The sequence below is a fragment of the Egretta garzetta genome, unplaced genomic scaffold (genome assembly GCF_000687185.1).
Source record: "Egretta garzetta isolate BGI_Z169 unplaced genomic scaffold, ASM68718v1 scaffold166, whole genome shotgun sequence".
Taxonomy (NCBI): Eukaryota; Metazoa; Chordata; class Aves; order Pelecaniformes; family Ardeidae; genus Egretta; species Egretta garzetta.
In genome coordinates this window covers 124,303-138,868 of record NW_009260133.1, presented here as the reverse complement: position 1 = coordinate 138,868, position 14,566 = coordinate 124,303, and the positions used below count along the sequence as shown (strand labels likewise).

At 43.4% G+C, this 14,566-nt stretch overlaps 1 protein-coding gene across 1 annotated transcript; it reads right to left on the bottom strand.

Moving 5' to 3' along the window:
- Positions 1-6: 6 nt before the first annotated feature.
- On the bottom strand, positions 7-12,904 carry RD3 (retinal degeneration 3, GUCY2D regulator). Its single transcript, XM_009641579.2, has 2 exons — positions 12,609-12,904; positions 7-4,911 (listed from the first exon to the last, which is right to left on the bottom strand). Exons 1-2 carry the CDS (start codon positions 12,902-12,904, stop codon positions 4,614-4,616), a joined length of 594 nt encoding a protein of 197 aa, XP_009639874.1. The 3' UTR covers positions 7-4,613.
- Positions 12,905-14,566: the final 1,662 nt, after the last annotated feature.

Genomic DNA, 14,566 nt, shown 5'->3' with positions numbered 1-14,566 from the left:
TTCTGCAGTATCTGCTACTGGGTCAGGTTAGATTTATTTGGTAGAGGAAAAATGTAATTGTGACTAAAATATAGAGGTGAGATGCAATAATCTGGTTATCTAGCCAAGACTCTTAAGAAGTTAAAATTTTATGAAGTTTACAGTATACACAGATAACCATAAATAGCAACATAATTCACTGTGCTTCTTGTATCCCTTTTCCTCACCTTTCTGTCATGTTTGTTAAGATCTCATCCTGCAAAGATTTTTCCTTAGTTTGAGAATATCTTTGTGCAGCAACTGCACAGAAAATACATGGTAGTCATTGGGAGACCTGGGCCCGAGACCTAACTCTCAGCACCAGCACAGCATCTTTCAGATGTAAGGCAGCTTGAAACATGGCTTGTCTGATCATACAAAGGGAACAAGAGGTCCCTTGTGCTGACAGCCCACAGGATGGAGGGCAGTACCAGGGGAAGGCAGGCGCTGAGATTACGATGTCTCTGCCTGGCCCAGGTGGGTGGAACTGAGGGAGGCTTAATAGCCCTGCTTCTGTTGCAGGGCACAACCAAAAAAGGCATTGACTCATGCAGTCCGAATGCTTTTGGGACAAAACTACTGTGTGTTGTCCTTTATCAGGGAGGTGTAGCAGAAGACAGGAATATCAGAATGGCCATCCAGTCAAGGTCTAGCTGTCCATAGTTTTCGTCCTGGGAGAGGCCTATAGCAATGTTTTGGGGAAGCAGCATAAGCAACAACACAGAGAGATTTGCTTGTCCACAGCTTCTGGCAAGGAGTTGCTTAAAGCCCTGTGCTGTAGGCTGCATCCATACCACTGTGGTTTCCTAACCCTCTGAGCTTGCCTAGTCCCCTTTTGGACAACTCATCCGTCTGATCTCCTGAATGTGCTGAGCAATGCAATCCATATTTCAGTAATACTTTGTGTGGGAAAAATTACTTCCTTTTGTTTAATACATGCATGCTTTGCATGTACAATGATTAGCAGAGAGCCCTGAGCCATCTGGGTCCATCTCCTAATATTAAGGTGTTCTAGTACCCAGGAGCAGATAGATACAGAATCAATAGGGAGTGACTCAAAAGTATCTGGAGACAAAGCATCCATTTTGTCACTTACATCTCATTTTGTGGTAATACTTGTTAATGTAAGACATGCTTGGAAGCGTGTTGATGAAGACTTCAATTCAAGGCTGTATCTGTTAACCACTTAGCTTCAGAGAATTTCAGACCTCTGCAATTGTTTAATCCTGGTTATTTATCACCTTAAATCTTGGGAAGAAGCCAGGCAGCTGCTTTTGTAGCCTGTAGAGTAAGGATGGGGATTTTTGTTTAGATCAAGTGCCTTTACCATTCTTGCTTTCCTCCTTTGATACGTACACAGGAGGGCAGTGGATTTGGCTAGATGTGGACAGATTTATATTATTTCAGGAGATCTTTAATTAAAGACAAGTACAAACAATTGGTTTATATTTCATAGCTTTGCTTTAATTCTCTGAGGTTCTGTGATGAAATGTATAAACAGTGCAATCTGAGCAGACAGGTAGTTCCTGTGAGGCCTACTCCAATTCCCCACAGCATGACAGCTGTATGAACTATATGCTGATATGGGTGAGGAACCTCACCTTCCTGCACACCTTTGCTGGCTACCACAGCCTGTCGGCCAGGCTCATCTGTAGAAGTCATAGAAGCAGGGCTGCATAGTCACTCTCAGATGAGTAGTGACTCTGAGGAGTATTAGCCCCTCGAAGCTGAGCAGTGCAGCTGAGCTGCTGTAGAGGTGTTGCCATTACTTGTTAGAATGTATAGTAAGTCTAGGACTGCTTTTTCCTGGGTGTAACAATGTCCTATGGACAGCATAACCCCATCAGCGATTCTCTGGGTTGATACCAAAATCTGTGCTCAGTTTTTAGAGAATGATTGATGATTTAGAATGATTCCTTCTTCATGTAGTAAGAATAGAAACCTCATAGCTTGGTAGCTGAATATCCCTTTATCATCAGATGCTACCATGAACCCAGTGTAACTTGCAGAAGAGGTACAGGGAGAATGATACTGTTTAAAACTTTGGATTACATTTTATTGTGGAAATAAATAGAAATCACAGATCAGTTGAGGCACAACAGTTGTTGCAGGGACTGCCACAGCCTGGCCTCCACAACATATATGGCTTTGACCAAAGGTCAGATGATTGTCTCCCTTTCCTGGCTGTTAAATGAGAATGGTATCTGCTAGCTGGAGGCTGTTAATGAAGGATACAGTATGATCACAGGCTGCTGTGATAGTGCAACAGCCTTCAGGTGATTTCCTTGGCTCTGTACATTAGTGTAGGGAAGTTAGTTACTCCTGATTCTCCTTAAGAAAGAGTGAGCACATTACAGACACTCTACTGTAACAAAGAGCTTTATGTCTGTGTGTCAGAATGTCCTGTCTCTCCCAGCAGTCCATCAATACAGTCAATACTGAAGATGTCAAAATAGAACATGAGTGCAAATAAAATGACTACAGCGGTGTAGCATGAAATTAATGAACTCATCTCAGCCTTCAGTGCCATATAGTGGCTTACAAATACATAAAAGAAGGATGGTTAACTTTTTTCTAAACAAGAACTTTTCTGCAAAGTGTGGTGATCCCTTGCTAGAGATCCCACATCTTCTAGACAGCTAAGGCTATGCTAAGTACATCAAGCCTTTGTTTTTACTTCATATACACAATCACACTACTTCACAAGGACATACAGCTGAAAAACACCGAGCTGACTGTTGGAAGGCTTTAAACTCTTCCTCATTGACCTAGAGTTGAAACAGCCTGTCCCAAACTGGATGCTGTAATTGGAAGCCCTGAGTTTTTGATTAAAAGTGAGCTTCTGCTTTCTGTCCCTAGGAGGATTGCTGGCAGCAGTTTACCAAGGGACTAGAAACTACAGCCTGATGCTAGTAAGAAAGCCTTGTGTTCAGTCTTAGTCCAGAGGGGAGAGAGGAAGAGCCAGAATCCCAGAGTCTTAGAGAGCTCTTAAAGGTTTGATCTTGATCTTGTATGCTGCCCTCCCCCACCTCTGGAAGAAACTGCACATTTCTACTCTAGGATAGATTTCATGTGCTGGAATTCTTCCCAGAGTTGGCACGGCTTCAAAGGGTTTTATCTTGGCTGTAGTACCCACATGCTGCTGGAAAGGTCCCCCAGGGAAAAGAGTCAGAAACGGGCAAAAGAACAACAAAGCTATAGGATCCTCCAGGAGCTTATACCCCACTGGGATGATTCCCCAAAAGCCAGTCATACAGGGAAATCCCTCTCTTCCTTCCCCATCTCCTGTTGGTCACCACAAAGCATCCTAGCCCTCAGCTTCTCTACAGGACCCATGATTCTCACAGCATGCCATTCTCTTTGCTGGTGAGAGCGCTCCCTACAGATGCTGAGTTAGGGCCCCAGAAGTTTTTCCTCAGCAGCCTTTTCCTCTTTCTTCAAGGTCTCAGCACAACCATGCTGGCCTACAAGCTACTCAGTCTGCATTAAGAATCTTTTGTGGTGGTATCAACTCACTGGCCAGCAGCCTGTGATACTGGAAAGTTCTCTTCTGAGCACTCATGAGAGAGAACTGAGGGCACAACCCTTCATCTACCAGAGCCCTTCAGTCACTCACAGCAGCAGCTTGTTAAAATGATCTCAACTGTACAGAGAGCCCTGTAGATGAATGCTGATTCCCTTCACCTTTCTCTGTATGTTGATACTTCAGTACTCTTTCAGGCTTAGCCATAAACATTAATTTCAGCCCGCTGACTTATTACTGGGATGTGGAGTAGAGCACTTACCTCAACAATACAGAACACTGAGGACCAAGAACAGCGTTTGACACAGCACTGATGTATCCGCCTGTATATCTACACAGCAGGTTGTTACATTTCTATCTACTCTGCAGGTGCAAGGTTCAGGGGGTTCTGCCTGCACAAAAGACAAAATACCCAAAAAAACCTGAACATGCATAAACTAGTTGCCATGGAATAATATTGGTCTTTCATCTCAAAAAGCTTGGGTCTGTTTCTACTCAGGTTGGATTGCTAATTGTCAGCAGAAAGCTGATCCAGAGCAGTACTGAGGTTACCTGTGAAGTTTCTTGTAGCACTAAGGAAAGCTATTAGTTGGAAAAGGAAGTTCAGTTCCAAATCAGATACTAGCTTTAACTCACAGGCCTGATCCTGCAAGCCTTACTCGTGTAAGTGGCTGTCTTGCTTTCAGCAAGATTGGTCCAGCCAGCAGCTCTCGCTAACTTGGGCCAAAAGCTTTTCTGGATAACTACGTTCAGGCTGGGGGGGGGAGGGGAGAAGACAGACATCACAGAAGTAATTCATTTTCCACAAGAAAGCAGTAATAAAAATGAGACAGTAAGTCAGCCTTGCCCTTAAGGTTACCAAATAGCTACTAAATTAAAGGAAAGGCTAGCATGTTTGGTAATAAATTTTGTCACACACCACGGACATCAGCAGCAGTTACTATGGACACAGCTTCCAAGAGAGAGACAGGCAGGAAGAGAGAGAGCTGAAACAAAGAAGAAACAGTAGATCTAAAGAGGGTTAACTGGGCTTTTAAAAGATCACTGTCTAAAAACCTTTTTCAGTATAGAGTCAGTAATCCTTGGCATTCCGAAATTCTGGCATGCTCCAAACCCTCCTGGTGGGCTGGGTGCCCCGTTCCACATCCTCAGAGATGGTCTTGATGTCACTGATGAATGGGGAAATCCTGGATCGGGATTTAAATGTTGTTAAGGAGAGGCTGGTTTTGTTCTTTGTGTTCCATTGCCTGGCAAGCTTCTTGGCCTCTTCCTCCTCTTTGATCTTCTCAGCAGCTTCCTGCAGGACAGAGCGGAAAAGCCGGGATACTTCCTGCACTTCTGGTTCATATTCAGCAATGAGTTGCCGGAATCTGAAAGCACAGTCAAAGCACAGCTTTGATTAAAAACATCGAATTAGGGATTGCTGCCAAGTCACTGTGCTAGGCTTGGAACTTGTACTCTCCTGCAAAATGGGATTCCCTGGACTGAAAGGAACAACAGAGAGGAGCCATGAAGATATGCTCAAGGTCTTTAAAATCACAAGCAAACCAGAGAATGTAAGGAAGCAATGAATCACTGTTTCTCATAAGCACAAGAAATAATAGGGAGCACCAAACAAAGCTAGAAGGTGGCAAGTTTGAAACCGAAGGAAGTGCTCTTTTCACACAACACCTATTAAATTAGAACTCAGTGCTATCAATAGCTTAAGAAACAAAATGGTTATACAAGTTGTGGAAAATGTCCCCATCACCGCTGATTAAATGTAATTGTCCAAGTGCAAATCCTTGCTCAAGTAGTCCCTGAACTCCTGCTGACCAAAAGCTGAGAATAAACCAGGGAAAGTCCAGCTAGACTTCCACTGTTTCCCGTTCTTGTCCCCATAGCATTACCCAATGGCCACTACACAAAAATCCGATAAAACTCTCCTTTGTTACATGTCTCTCAATATTTACATTTCAGTGAAGTGGTATGCCATCCTCCTATGGCTTTCTGTAAGATAATGGACCTGATAACACCTTGATTGGCAGCACAATGCTGTATCTAATTAGACAACAGTGAATTACTCCAGTGCCTTCTCAGCAAAGAGCTCAGAATGGTTTTTAATGTATATTAAGCTAGCTTAATACCAGGGAAGTGAAGAATTACAACTGTTTATTTTGCAGGTGAGGAAGATTGAGACGCAGAACAGGATAGTTTTCTTGAAGTCACTGGCTGGGCAAAGAAGAGAACATACCATTCCTGACACCTTGTTGGGTGATTTGGTCCCCAAGCCTGTAGAGTGCTCACACCCCAAAGCTCACACAGTGGTCACACAGACATTCTGGTTGTTCCGTAATGGCAGTTGTTCCGTTTATGACAGATGGTTCTATGACTACTCTTCCAGTAAATATTCTGTTCTCAACATAAAATTTTATCTACAAGCAGGCACAGAGCTAAACTGGTACTTCACTAAAATGCAGGTATTTATACTTAATGGAAGCTAAAGTATATAAGGTCTGTAAGCATTTTGATATTTTTCTCCAACAGAACTGAACGAGAATGGAAGACAGTAGGATTGCATTTAAATAAGCCTAATACAGCAGAAGCTGACAGAATAAGATCCTGACTCTTGGTTTTTTGATAAGCCCTAGGTATGTAACAAGTTTAGTGCACTATGGAATTGCATTGCTTAATGGTGTACCAAAGGGTAGCCAAGATAGTAAGGACAGAAAAAAAAACAGAGATGAAGCAAAAAAGACTCTTCATACATTTGTGCCTTTTGACTCCTACTGTGGAGGCCTGGTATTGGACAGACATCTTAACATCACTCTATATCCCAGATATTTTAGTGCACTCCTCTCATAGCAAGTATTGGCAGCTACATGCACAGCTGTGGAGACACCAGTACTGCATGCTGAGGGAACTCGTTATCAGCAGAAGCACCAGTCCCTTTCAGGGTCAAGCTAGAGGATCCTGACACACAAGTTACCAAATGTTCCTTAACATTCCTTAACGATTTCAGTTGCTTCATATGAATTCCTCATCTCCTTCCTCCACCACACTCCCAAAAGAAAAACCCCTCTGAACTTTGAACATTTGGGTGCAAAAAGCCTCTGAGGCTCTGTAGTTCACACTGGTACATAAGTACTTATGCAATGGTACTATACTGAATTGTGCAGAGCCTGTAAGAGCAAGAGGCTAGGTCTTACTGAGGTTTAACACATAACAGCAGTAACAAATCTGCTGTACATTGCAAACATCCTTTCTGCCTTATGACGAGGCACTTCAGTTGTGTTATCAAAGAGACAAAAATACAGTTTTCACAATAAATATGTTTTTCCCTTTATCCTAGTCAGAAGCATAGACAGATAAGTCCATCGAAACCCAAGTCTTCACAACATTATTATTACTATACCAGGGAAATCACCTTCAAAGGACTTTCATTGCAGAGGTGAAATGAATGAGTCATTCTGCTATTTTATCTCCATGTGTATTTTAAAGAGAGATGCTGGCATATTCTTTTTATATATATATATCTATCAGTACATCCTCTTCTTTTGTATTGGCAATTCTGCACCCAAAAGGCCTCATCACTGCCTCCAGTTTTAGAGGCTGTGTGTCATACTGCTGGATTGTAGCTCCAGAGCAGGTAGCAGCACGTGTCAGGCTATTACTGGACCAGTGACTGGCTCTGGGAACAAGAGGGAAAATGGGCAAATTTACCCGCTGAGCACAAAGCTCTCATGCTAATGCCCTGTGTTGCTAGTAACACTCCCAACCAATCTAGCTGAAACTGTCTTCTAAAATCAGTGTAACCTTCCACCTTCATAGCTATCTGCACTCTCCTTAGCTATGGCAGCAAGAACTGTTTTCTGAACTCTGTTTTTGCTGTTAAGATTTACCTCTGACTTTTCAGGACCAACACAAAACCTACTTCATATGGATTTGAGCAGGTCTAAGAAAGAAAGAGAAAGCAATCCAGCAGGCTGTCTGCCAGCCACCCTAAGAAAAGTCAGTCTCATTCAGGTGGAGAAGGGAAAAGGGGGGCCTTTCCTCTACCCCAATAGGATGAACTAACTTCGTCTTTTTATTAATGCCCATGTAACTTTAGTACCAGCACATTTGTGTAAGGGACAGCCCACGTATGAAGTGCAAAAGGTGTGCATGCCACAAATATTTCTCAGCAGAAAGGATGGACAGGTTTTCAGGGGCTGAGGTCTAGCTAAACCAGTCTGTGTGTCAGAAAATAGATGATTGCTGCAGCCACCTGCACGTAATCGAAGCCATCTTCCCCAGCTATCAATGGAAGCCAGTTGACGTGCTGGCTGATCTAGCAGTCTGCTCTCCAGACAAAACAACATATAAAAACAGTAAAACCACTGGAATCAAGGAATATGGGCTTGTATCCTGGGAAACAAAACTCCACACAAAGCTGCTCAGTGGAACTGAGCACACAACATTGCACAAGGCTCACCTATCTTCTAGCACAGGTTAACTTCTGCAGGGAATAGTTTCAAACTGGGCAACTGCACAACCATAGCTAGAAATCCCTCAACAGTGTTTCCTTACTCATCAGAAAAGTATACCCATCTGTCTTATTTGTGAAACAAGTTATGATACTACTGGTAGCTAACCTGTAATATATTACACAAGTTACACAGTCTTAGACGTGACAGTCAACAAAACTCACCTTGAGCCAGCACAGAAGCCTGGGGGAGCATGTATATGCACACATAGGGAAAATCACATTCCCCAGTCCAGGCTGCGTTTTAATCACAGTTCAAACAAATTTGTTCTTTAAATTGTGACCCTTCCGTTTCCTCATAAGGCAATTAGATTTTTAGAATCTGGCTCCGCTTGGCTCGTACTGGCACTGCTTTTTTTAAAGCACTGTCACCTGCCTATGTTATTTTGTAGGTCCCCAGTTCAGTAGGTTTCCTAAGTACAGCCTGAGCTTTAAAGACCTGTTAAATCCAATGGAAGTCTGTGGACTTAAACAATGTGCTTATAGTTCGGTGTATTCCTGAGTGCCTGTCTGAACTGGGAGCTCTAAGTAGATTTAGTATTCGCAGAAAACGTGGGGTGCTTAGTGCTAATAATGAGCTGCTGACTTCTGAATCTGTATTTTGAGGAGAAATTCTGGTTATATCGTAAAGCTGTGAACAGCTTTGCTAGAGAAGGCTACTTGACTCCCAAAGGACTATGGCATTCACACTGACTGCACCACTCATGTCACATCACCTCAAACTTAAGCTCATAATTGTAAATAAATCAATTTCTGATTTTAGTCATCTGTCTTACATTTCAGCATACTAGGAAGTCCACTTCAGCTATACACAATCCTTAGAAAATTACAGTCCTTAGCCTGTGGTATTAATAACATCTCAGATCACCAAAATGTGGTTTACATTTCCATATTAGGGTTTTTTGTTTGTTTCTCTCTAGGCAGAGAAGGACAGAAACCCACTGTTTCACTTTTGCTGAAACTGAAAGAAAAGAAACAAACAATAACTAGCTCTGATTACAGCTAAAGCTCTGAGGAAAGATGGCAAAAATCTGACGTTCAGTGCTAGCAAGCTACTAGGCTACTCATTCAGTTTAGGCGTAGCAGTTAAGTACTAAGGGCCTCACCAAAAGCGCTGTCACTTCCTTCAAATGGCTCCGGGATTTAAGTTTAATTAGCCTAAAGCTAAGTTACACCTGAATGCAATAGCTTTATTCGTATGAGGCAAATCAGAGTCTCCAGATATCTGATGGTATTTGCAGTGTACTTGAATTCTTCCAGAATTTCAAGAGACTCAAAGAAAAGTTCTTATTGACCCGAAATACAAAACAAGCAAACTGGATCTAAAAAATTCCCTCCCATTTAAGAAGTGCTCCTTTCCAGCCTCCTCCACATCTAAAGAAACAAATTTATAGAGACTCCGTCTTTCAGTAGATGTGACTGTAGCCACAGAAAAGGACAATTTGGATAATCATTTAGACCTCTGGAGAATAAAGTGACATCTCTGACAACTCATACAAAAATGTTTTGTTCTGGCTTTGACTCTGAGCTTAGAATCTCACAAAGGAGGAGACCTTCCATGAGACAAACAAAACAAACTCTTCAGTCTTGCAAGATGCATGCTACTTGTGTTATTTAAGTATTACATGCTTGTTGAGTACATCAAAAAGGATTTCAGCTCTTCAAATGTCTAAGATGTAAGGGGAAGGATTAAGCTTAATATTTCAAACAGAACCAAGGGCTTCAGTAAGGTACATGTTCTGCATTTGAACTTCCAAATGCAAGCTTGTAGATTTTTTTTTTTTGTGGAAATTTTTTCTGGAAGTTACTACATGCTAGAAAGTCACAGGGTATTCAAGAGGAAGCATCAGCAGTGCAGTGATATTGTGATTAAAGTACTTCACTGGAAATGTGAAGACTTCAGTTGAATTTCTGTTGTACTCATCTTGTGCAATTCTGGGGAATTTTCAATTTTATCTCACTTTCTGAGAGGACAATTTATCCAATTTTGGCTGTCTCGTATTACATGTTCCTGATTTCTGTACAGTTTCAGCTCCTAGGATGGCAAGCACCATTCTTTTCCATTGTTTCCACATCAGCAATGAATATTTCTGAACCACAGGGCTCTCGGTTAGAAGGTAGAAAAGAAGAGGGGTCAACCGTTCACATTTCCAACACAAGAAGAAGGGATTATCAAATAAAATTAGTACACATTAGTTTGAGACAAGCAAAATACAGTTTTCTACAGCGGAGTTGTAGTTCAGATGTGGAACTCTGCTGTGGGGTGCCACAAATGCTAAAAGTTTACATGAGTTCAAAAAAGAAAAGTAAAACCCCACAACCTAAACTACTGAAAGAAAAAGCCACGTAGGGCAATTATGGACAGAAGGACCACTTCTGGCTCCAAAAGTCTCCAAGTTACAAGGCACAGTAAGTTGGAGGCTATATACAAGATACTGTGATTGTCCATACTGTTGTATTTGCTTGCCTTGTTCGTTTCTCTTTTCCTTACACTGATGCTACTGGCCACTACCTCACATACAGATTGCATGTCAGATCAAGCAGACCTTTAACCCAATCCAGTTCTGTCATTTTTGTGGCTGTGACGTTCCCTTCTCAATCACAGAATTGAACCAACAAAGGTTATGCAAGCCTCATTTTTTTAATGTGGCCCTGCTAACCATGCAAGCTCTGTAGTATGGAACAAACAAAAAAATGCCATTTCCTGAAGCATACTGTAATACAATTTATGATAGCGTATAACAGCAGTTTATAAGAGGATTTTTAAGAGGATGGTTTTATCCTTTTTCAGTTATGCCCACATAGAGCCCACCCATGTTGCTGAGTATGTTTACCTACTGTGAACAGTATGCTGAATTCTGAACAACAGTGAACAACTACTACAAACTGCACGCATCTTGCATGATCTCAGTTTAAAAAAAAAAACCAAAACCAACTAAAAACTCAGAGCAGCAGCAAGTTGCATATGGCTCAGCTTAATACTCTTTTCTGAAGGACGTGGTGAACCTTTAGGCTTCCCAACTCCAGCAGCTGAAGCATGCTCTCATGGAAATAACCTGTTTGCCAGACAGGCCTTGCTCAGTGGCTCTGGGGATGGTGAAAATAACTCTGAACCCCAAGGGCTTTGTAGTGGCTTGTTTACAGCATAGCTCGTAGTTATACAAAGACAAGGCAGGTGCTATTCCCAGCAAATTTTCACTGGAGAGAACTCGGCCACTGAATGTTCCCAAATCTCCAATTCTACCACCATGGCAAAAGCCAAAGCCCTGTGCCAGCTTGCTTCCAAGGTTCAGCCCTGGGCAAGATGGGAGTTAGAGAGATAGCTTTGGCATCCTTTCCTGGCTGCCCTCACTGTAAGACAGAGGACCACCTATTTCCAGCCCTCCTATGGTTGTAGTTGAAGAGCTGTAGATTCATTTGTTCAAGGGAAAAAGAGGTGCCAGAACATGCAGTGAGGGACTGCAGGGCGCTGAGTGCCCCATTGTACCTGGCCTGCCAGGACTGTCATCTTTCTAATCCTAACTGAGGAACATGTTGGAACCAGGGAAGTGAATTATAAAGGCACATTGCACAACTTTGCTTTGGCTAAGGTGGACTTCGGAGTCACTACTCCTCACTTGCACTGTGCTAAGTGAGAGGGTTTAACTTAGAAGAGTTCCCCCCTGCCCAAGAATCACCTCCCTTCCAGTTTGGATGCTCCAGCAGGCTTAGATGTATTTCTGAAGGCATTCTACAGAAGGTTACTCAGCTGGCAAGCAGCAATCCTATGTCTAGCACTTGAAAGGCTCAACAGCAAGTCTAAGAGGCTGTGTCTACATCTACGCTGCAGAAGGCAGAAGCACCACCTAGCTGTTCAAGCCAACTGCATGCCCCACCTGCATCCTACTCCATGTCAAGGGTGTGGAGGGAGGGCAGGAGAGGGAGAAGCATGCAATCCCCCCTTTCTCTAGGAATACCTGGCTCACAGGCTGAAAAACACAATAGCACCTTTTGGGTGCTCTGAACACTGGGGATAAGTGCCTCAATAGACCTGCTGGACAGCTTAAATGAAGGAAGGACGGCTCCAGTGAGAGTGTGTAAACACCAAAGCAGGTTGTTCTGCATCTGTGCAATCTCCACCCTTGGAGATATTCAATGGACAGGGTAAGGCCCTGAGCAACCTGATCTAACTTTGAAGTTGGCCCTTCAAAGCACATACCTCCAGAGGTCCCTTTAAACCTCAATTATTCTAAGATTCTAAAGACTGAAGGAAAAGCCATCACAATACTGAAATGGTAACTGGTCATCAGGCAAGATAATCCTTCTCTAGTTGCTCAGTAGCATAAAGTACTCAAGTCAGTCTCAGAGGGAAATGGCATTTAGTAACTTTTTGGAGGAAATGATACCACGTTAAACTGGCTTAAGACTTAAGATTTCCCTCCTTCCACAAAGACACTGTCCCAACATGACTTATGATAAGGGATACGAAGTTCTTGTTCTGTTGGTCCTAACAGCTCTCATTCCTTCCTCACATATCAGTCAGAGCGAAAGGAAAGGTCTGTACTATCAGATCTTTTACTGTACCTGAGTATGACAGGCCCACAGTAGGAAGGATGTATTTTGGTACACATATCCTCCAGCTGCAGCCGTTCTCCCGGGCTGATATCATAGCTCTGCTTTGGATAGCTGACCAGCCAGCCGTAGTCCACCCCAGTCTTGATCTTGCGATACTCATTCTCCCGCTCTCGCTGCTGCTTCTCTGCCTGCTTGGTCTGCCAGCTCAGCTCCATCATTAGCGTCTCAACCACCATTTCTGTGGGGTTCCTCTGGGAAATACGGTTTGGGGGCTCATTCCACCTGAACCAGGATGCCAGTGACATAGTGCTCTATGTGTCTTCATTGGGAGTGGGTTGAGCATAGGGAGGGAGAGAAAAAGAACAGCGTCATCATCAACACACCTCAGCTGAGAACATTCTCCCCTGCACACCCCTTGAGTCTCTTGTTCACCTAAAAGTGCTACTGGATTAGCCACTTAGAACTAATTGGTGCCAAGCACCTTGAGAAATCTCACCCATAGCAGCCAACCCTTGCAGAGGGCAAGACAAAGTGTGAAGAGGCACCATTTCCCTTGAACTTCCGGTCACCACGTAATTAAAATGACAGTCACAATTCTTACATCTGAAGTCAAGTTATAAGGATACCTTGCTCCCTCCAGGTTAGGCTGGGGAAGCATTCTCCTGCCCACATGGAAGAACAGGGGCTAGAGCTCGCCTGTCTGAACCGTCATGGGAGGGCATGACCTTGCAGCACCCTACATGCAAAAAATCAACACATGGAGTCAAACTATTCTTGGGAGCCACATTCTAGAGAGCAGGGGATCCTCAGGGGGGATGGCAGGATAGGTGACCTGGGTAGGTTTGCTGCTGCTGTAACATAAGTAGTAGAGCTCATTTGTACTTAGCTAGTACTGGCAGGAGCAACAGTTGCGTTAACTAGAAGGCCAGGCAGAGCTTTAACCATTATTTAGCAAAAACGTTATTGTATGCACGTGAGGCCACACCACCTTCTACAAGCTGAAGTCCAACTATCAGCTATGCTGAAAGAGCACACCTTAGGTGCTACCACCAGCACCAAGGGAACGGAGGCTGGGCTGAGGGAAGTGACAGCATACCACGGTTTAAACTGTTACTACTTCTAGGTGAGAGGTTTCTGCTGCTGGGGAGTTACCCAGCACTTAGAAGGCAGAACAAACTGCACCAATCAGCTCAGCAAAAGGGGAATTAACTCCCCACCCAGCCAGTCCCTCACTTCAAGAGGACAATGGAACAAAGTTATTAACTATTGTATTTGTACTTAAACACAATGGAGTCCAAAGCAGGCACTAGGGACCTGAACAGGAGCAAAACAGCATCTGTTTCTTTACACAGCACAGTTACATGCCTTGTTGCTCCCTTCCATTAGCCCCCAGGGAGAAGGGGTGGCACAAATAACGGCTGCAGCTGGGATTACCAAAAGGCTAGTCCTGGCAGCAGCCCAGTCAGGACGTGGCATCAAAAGTCAACATGAGGGCAATGGATTAAAGAGCCTGATTCTGCAGGGCCTGAGCAAATCCTCACTACTGAGACACAGACGTGAAGACAGACATAAAAGGGAGAAAAATACACTTTTGATTTAAGCTGCCATATTGGGGTCTAGAGCCTTTAGTGACAATGCGAATCGCCAGGAGCTCATAACTACCCAGTATTCCCACTAGAGCTGAGCCACGAGCTCCCAGCCTCCCTAGCAGAGCAGTGGTCAGTAGGATTCTGCCTTCAGTGCCTGGAAAACCATCACCGTCTGCACCAGGTGAGAGGATACTTCAGTTGCTTTCATGCCTTTTTCACTTGCCATAATGTAGCCTTGTTCTCTTTCAAAAATGTTCATGTTATGTGAACATGTCACACCATTAAAGAAAAATGCTCCAAAAACCTGGATAGTCTGAACAGTGTACCAAGTTTGAAACAATTTCAGGGTCTAATGCTTAGGCTTTTCTAGAATCAGGA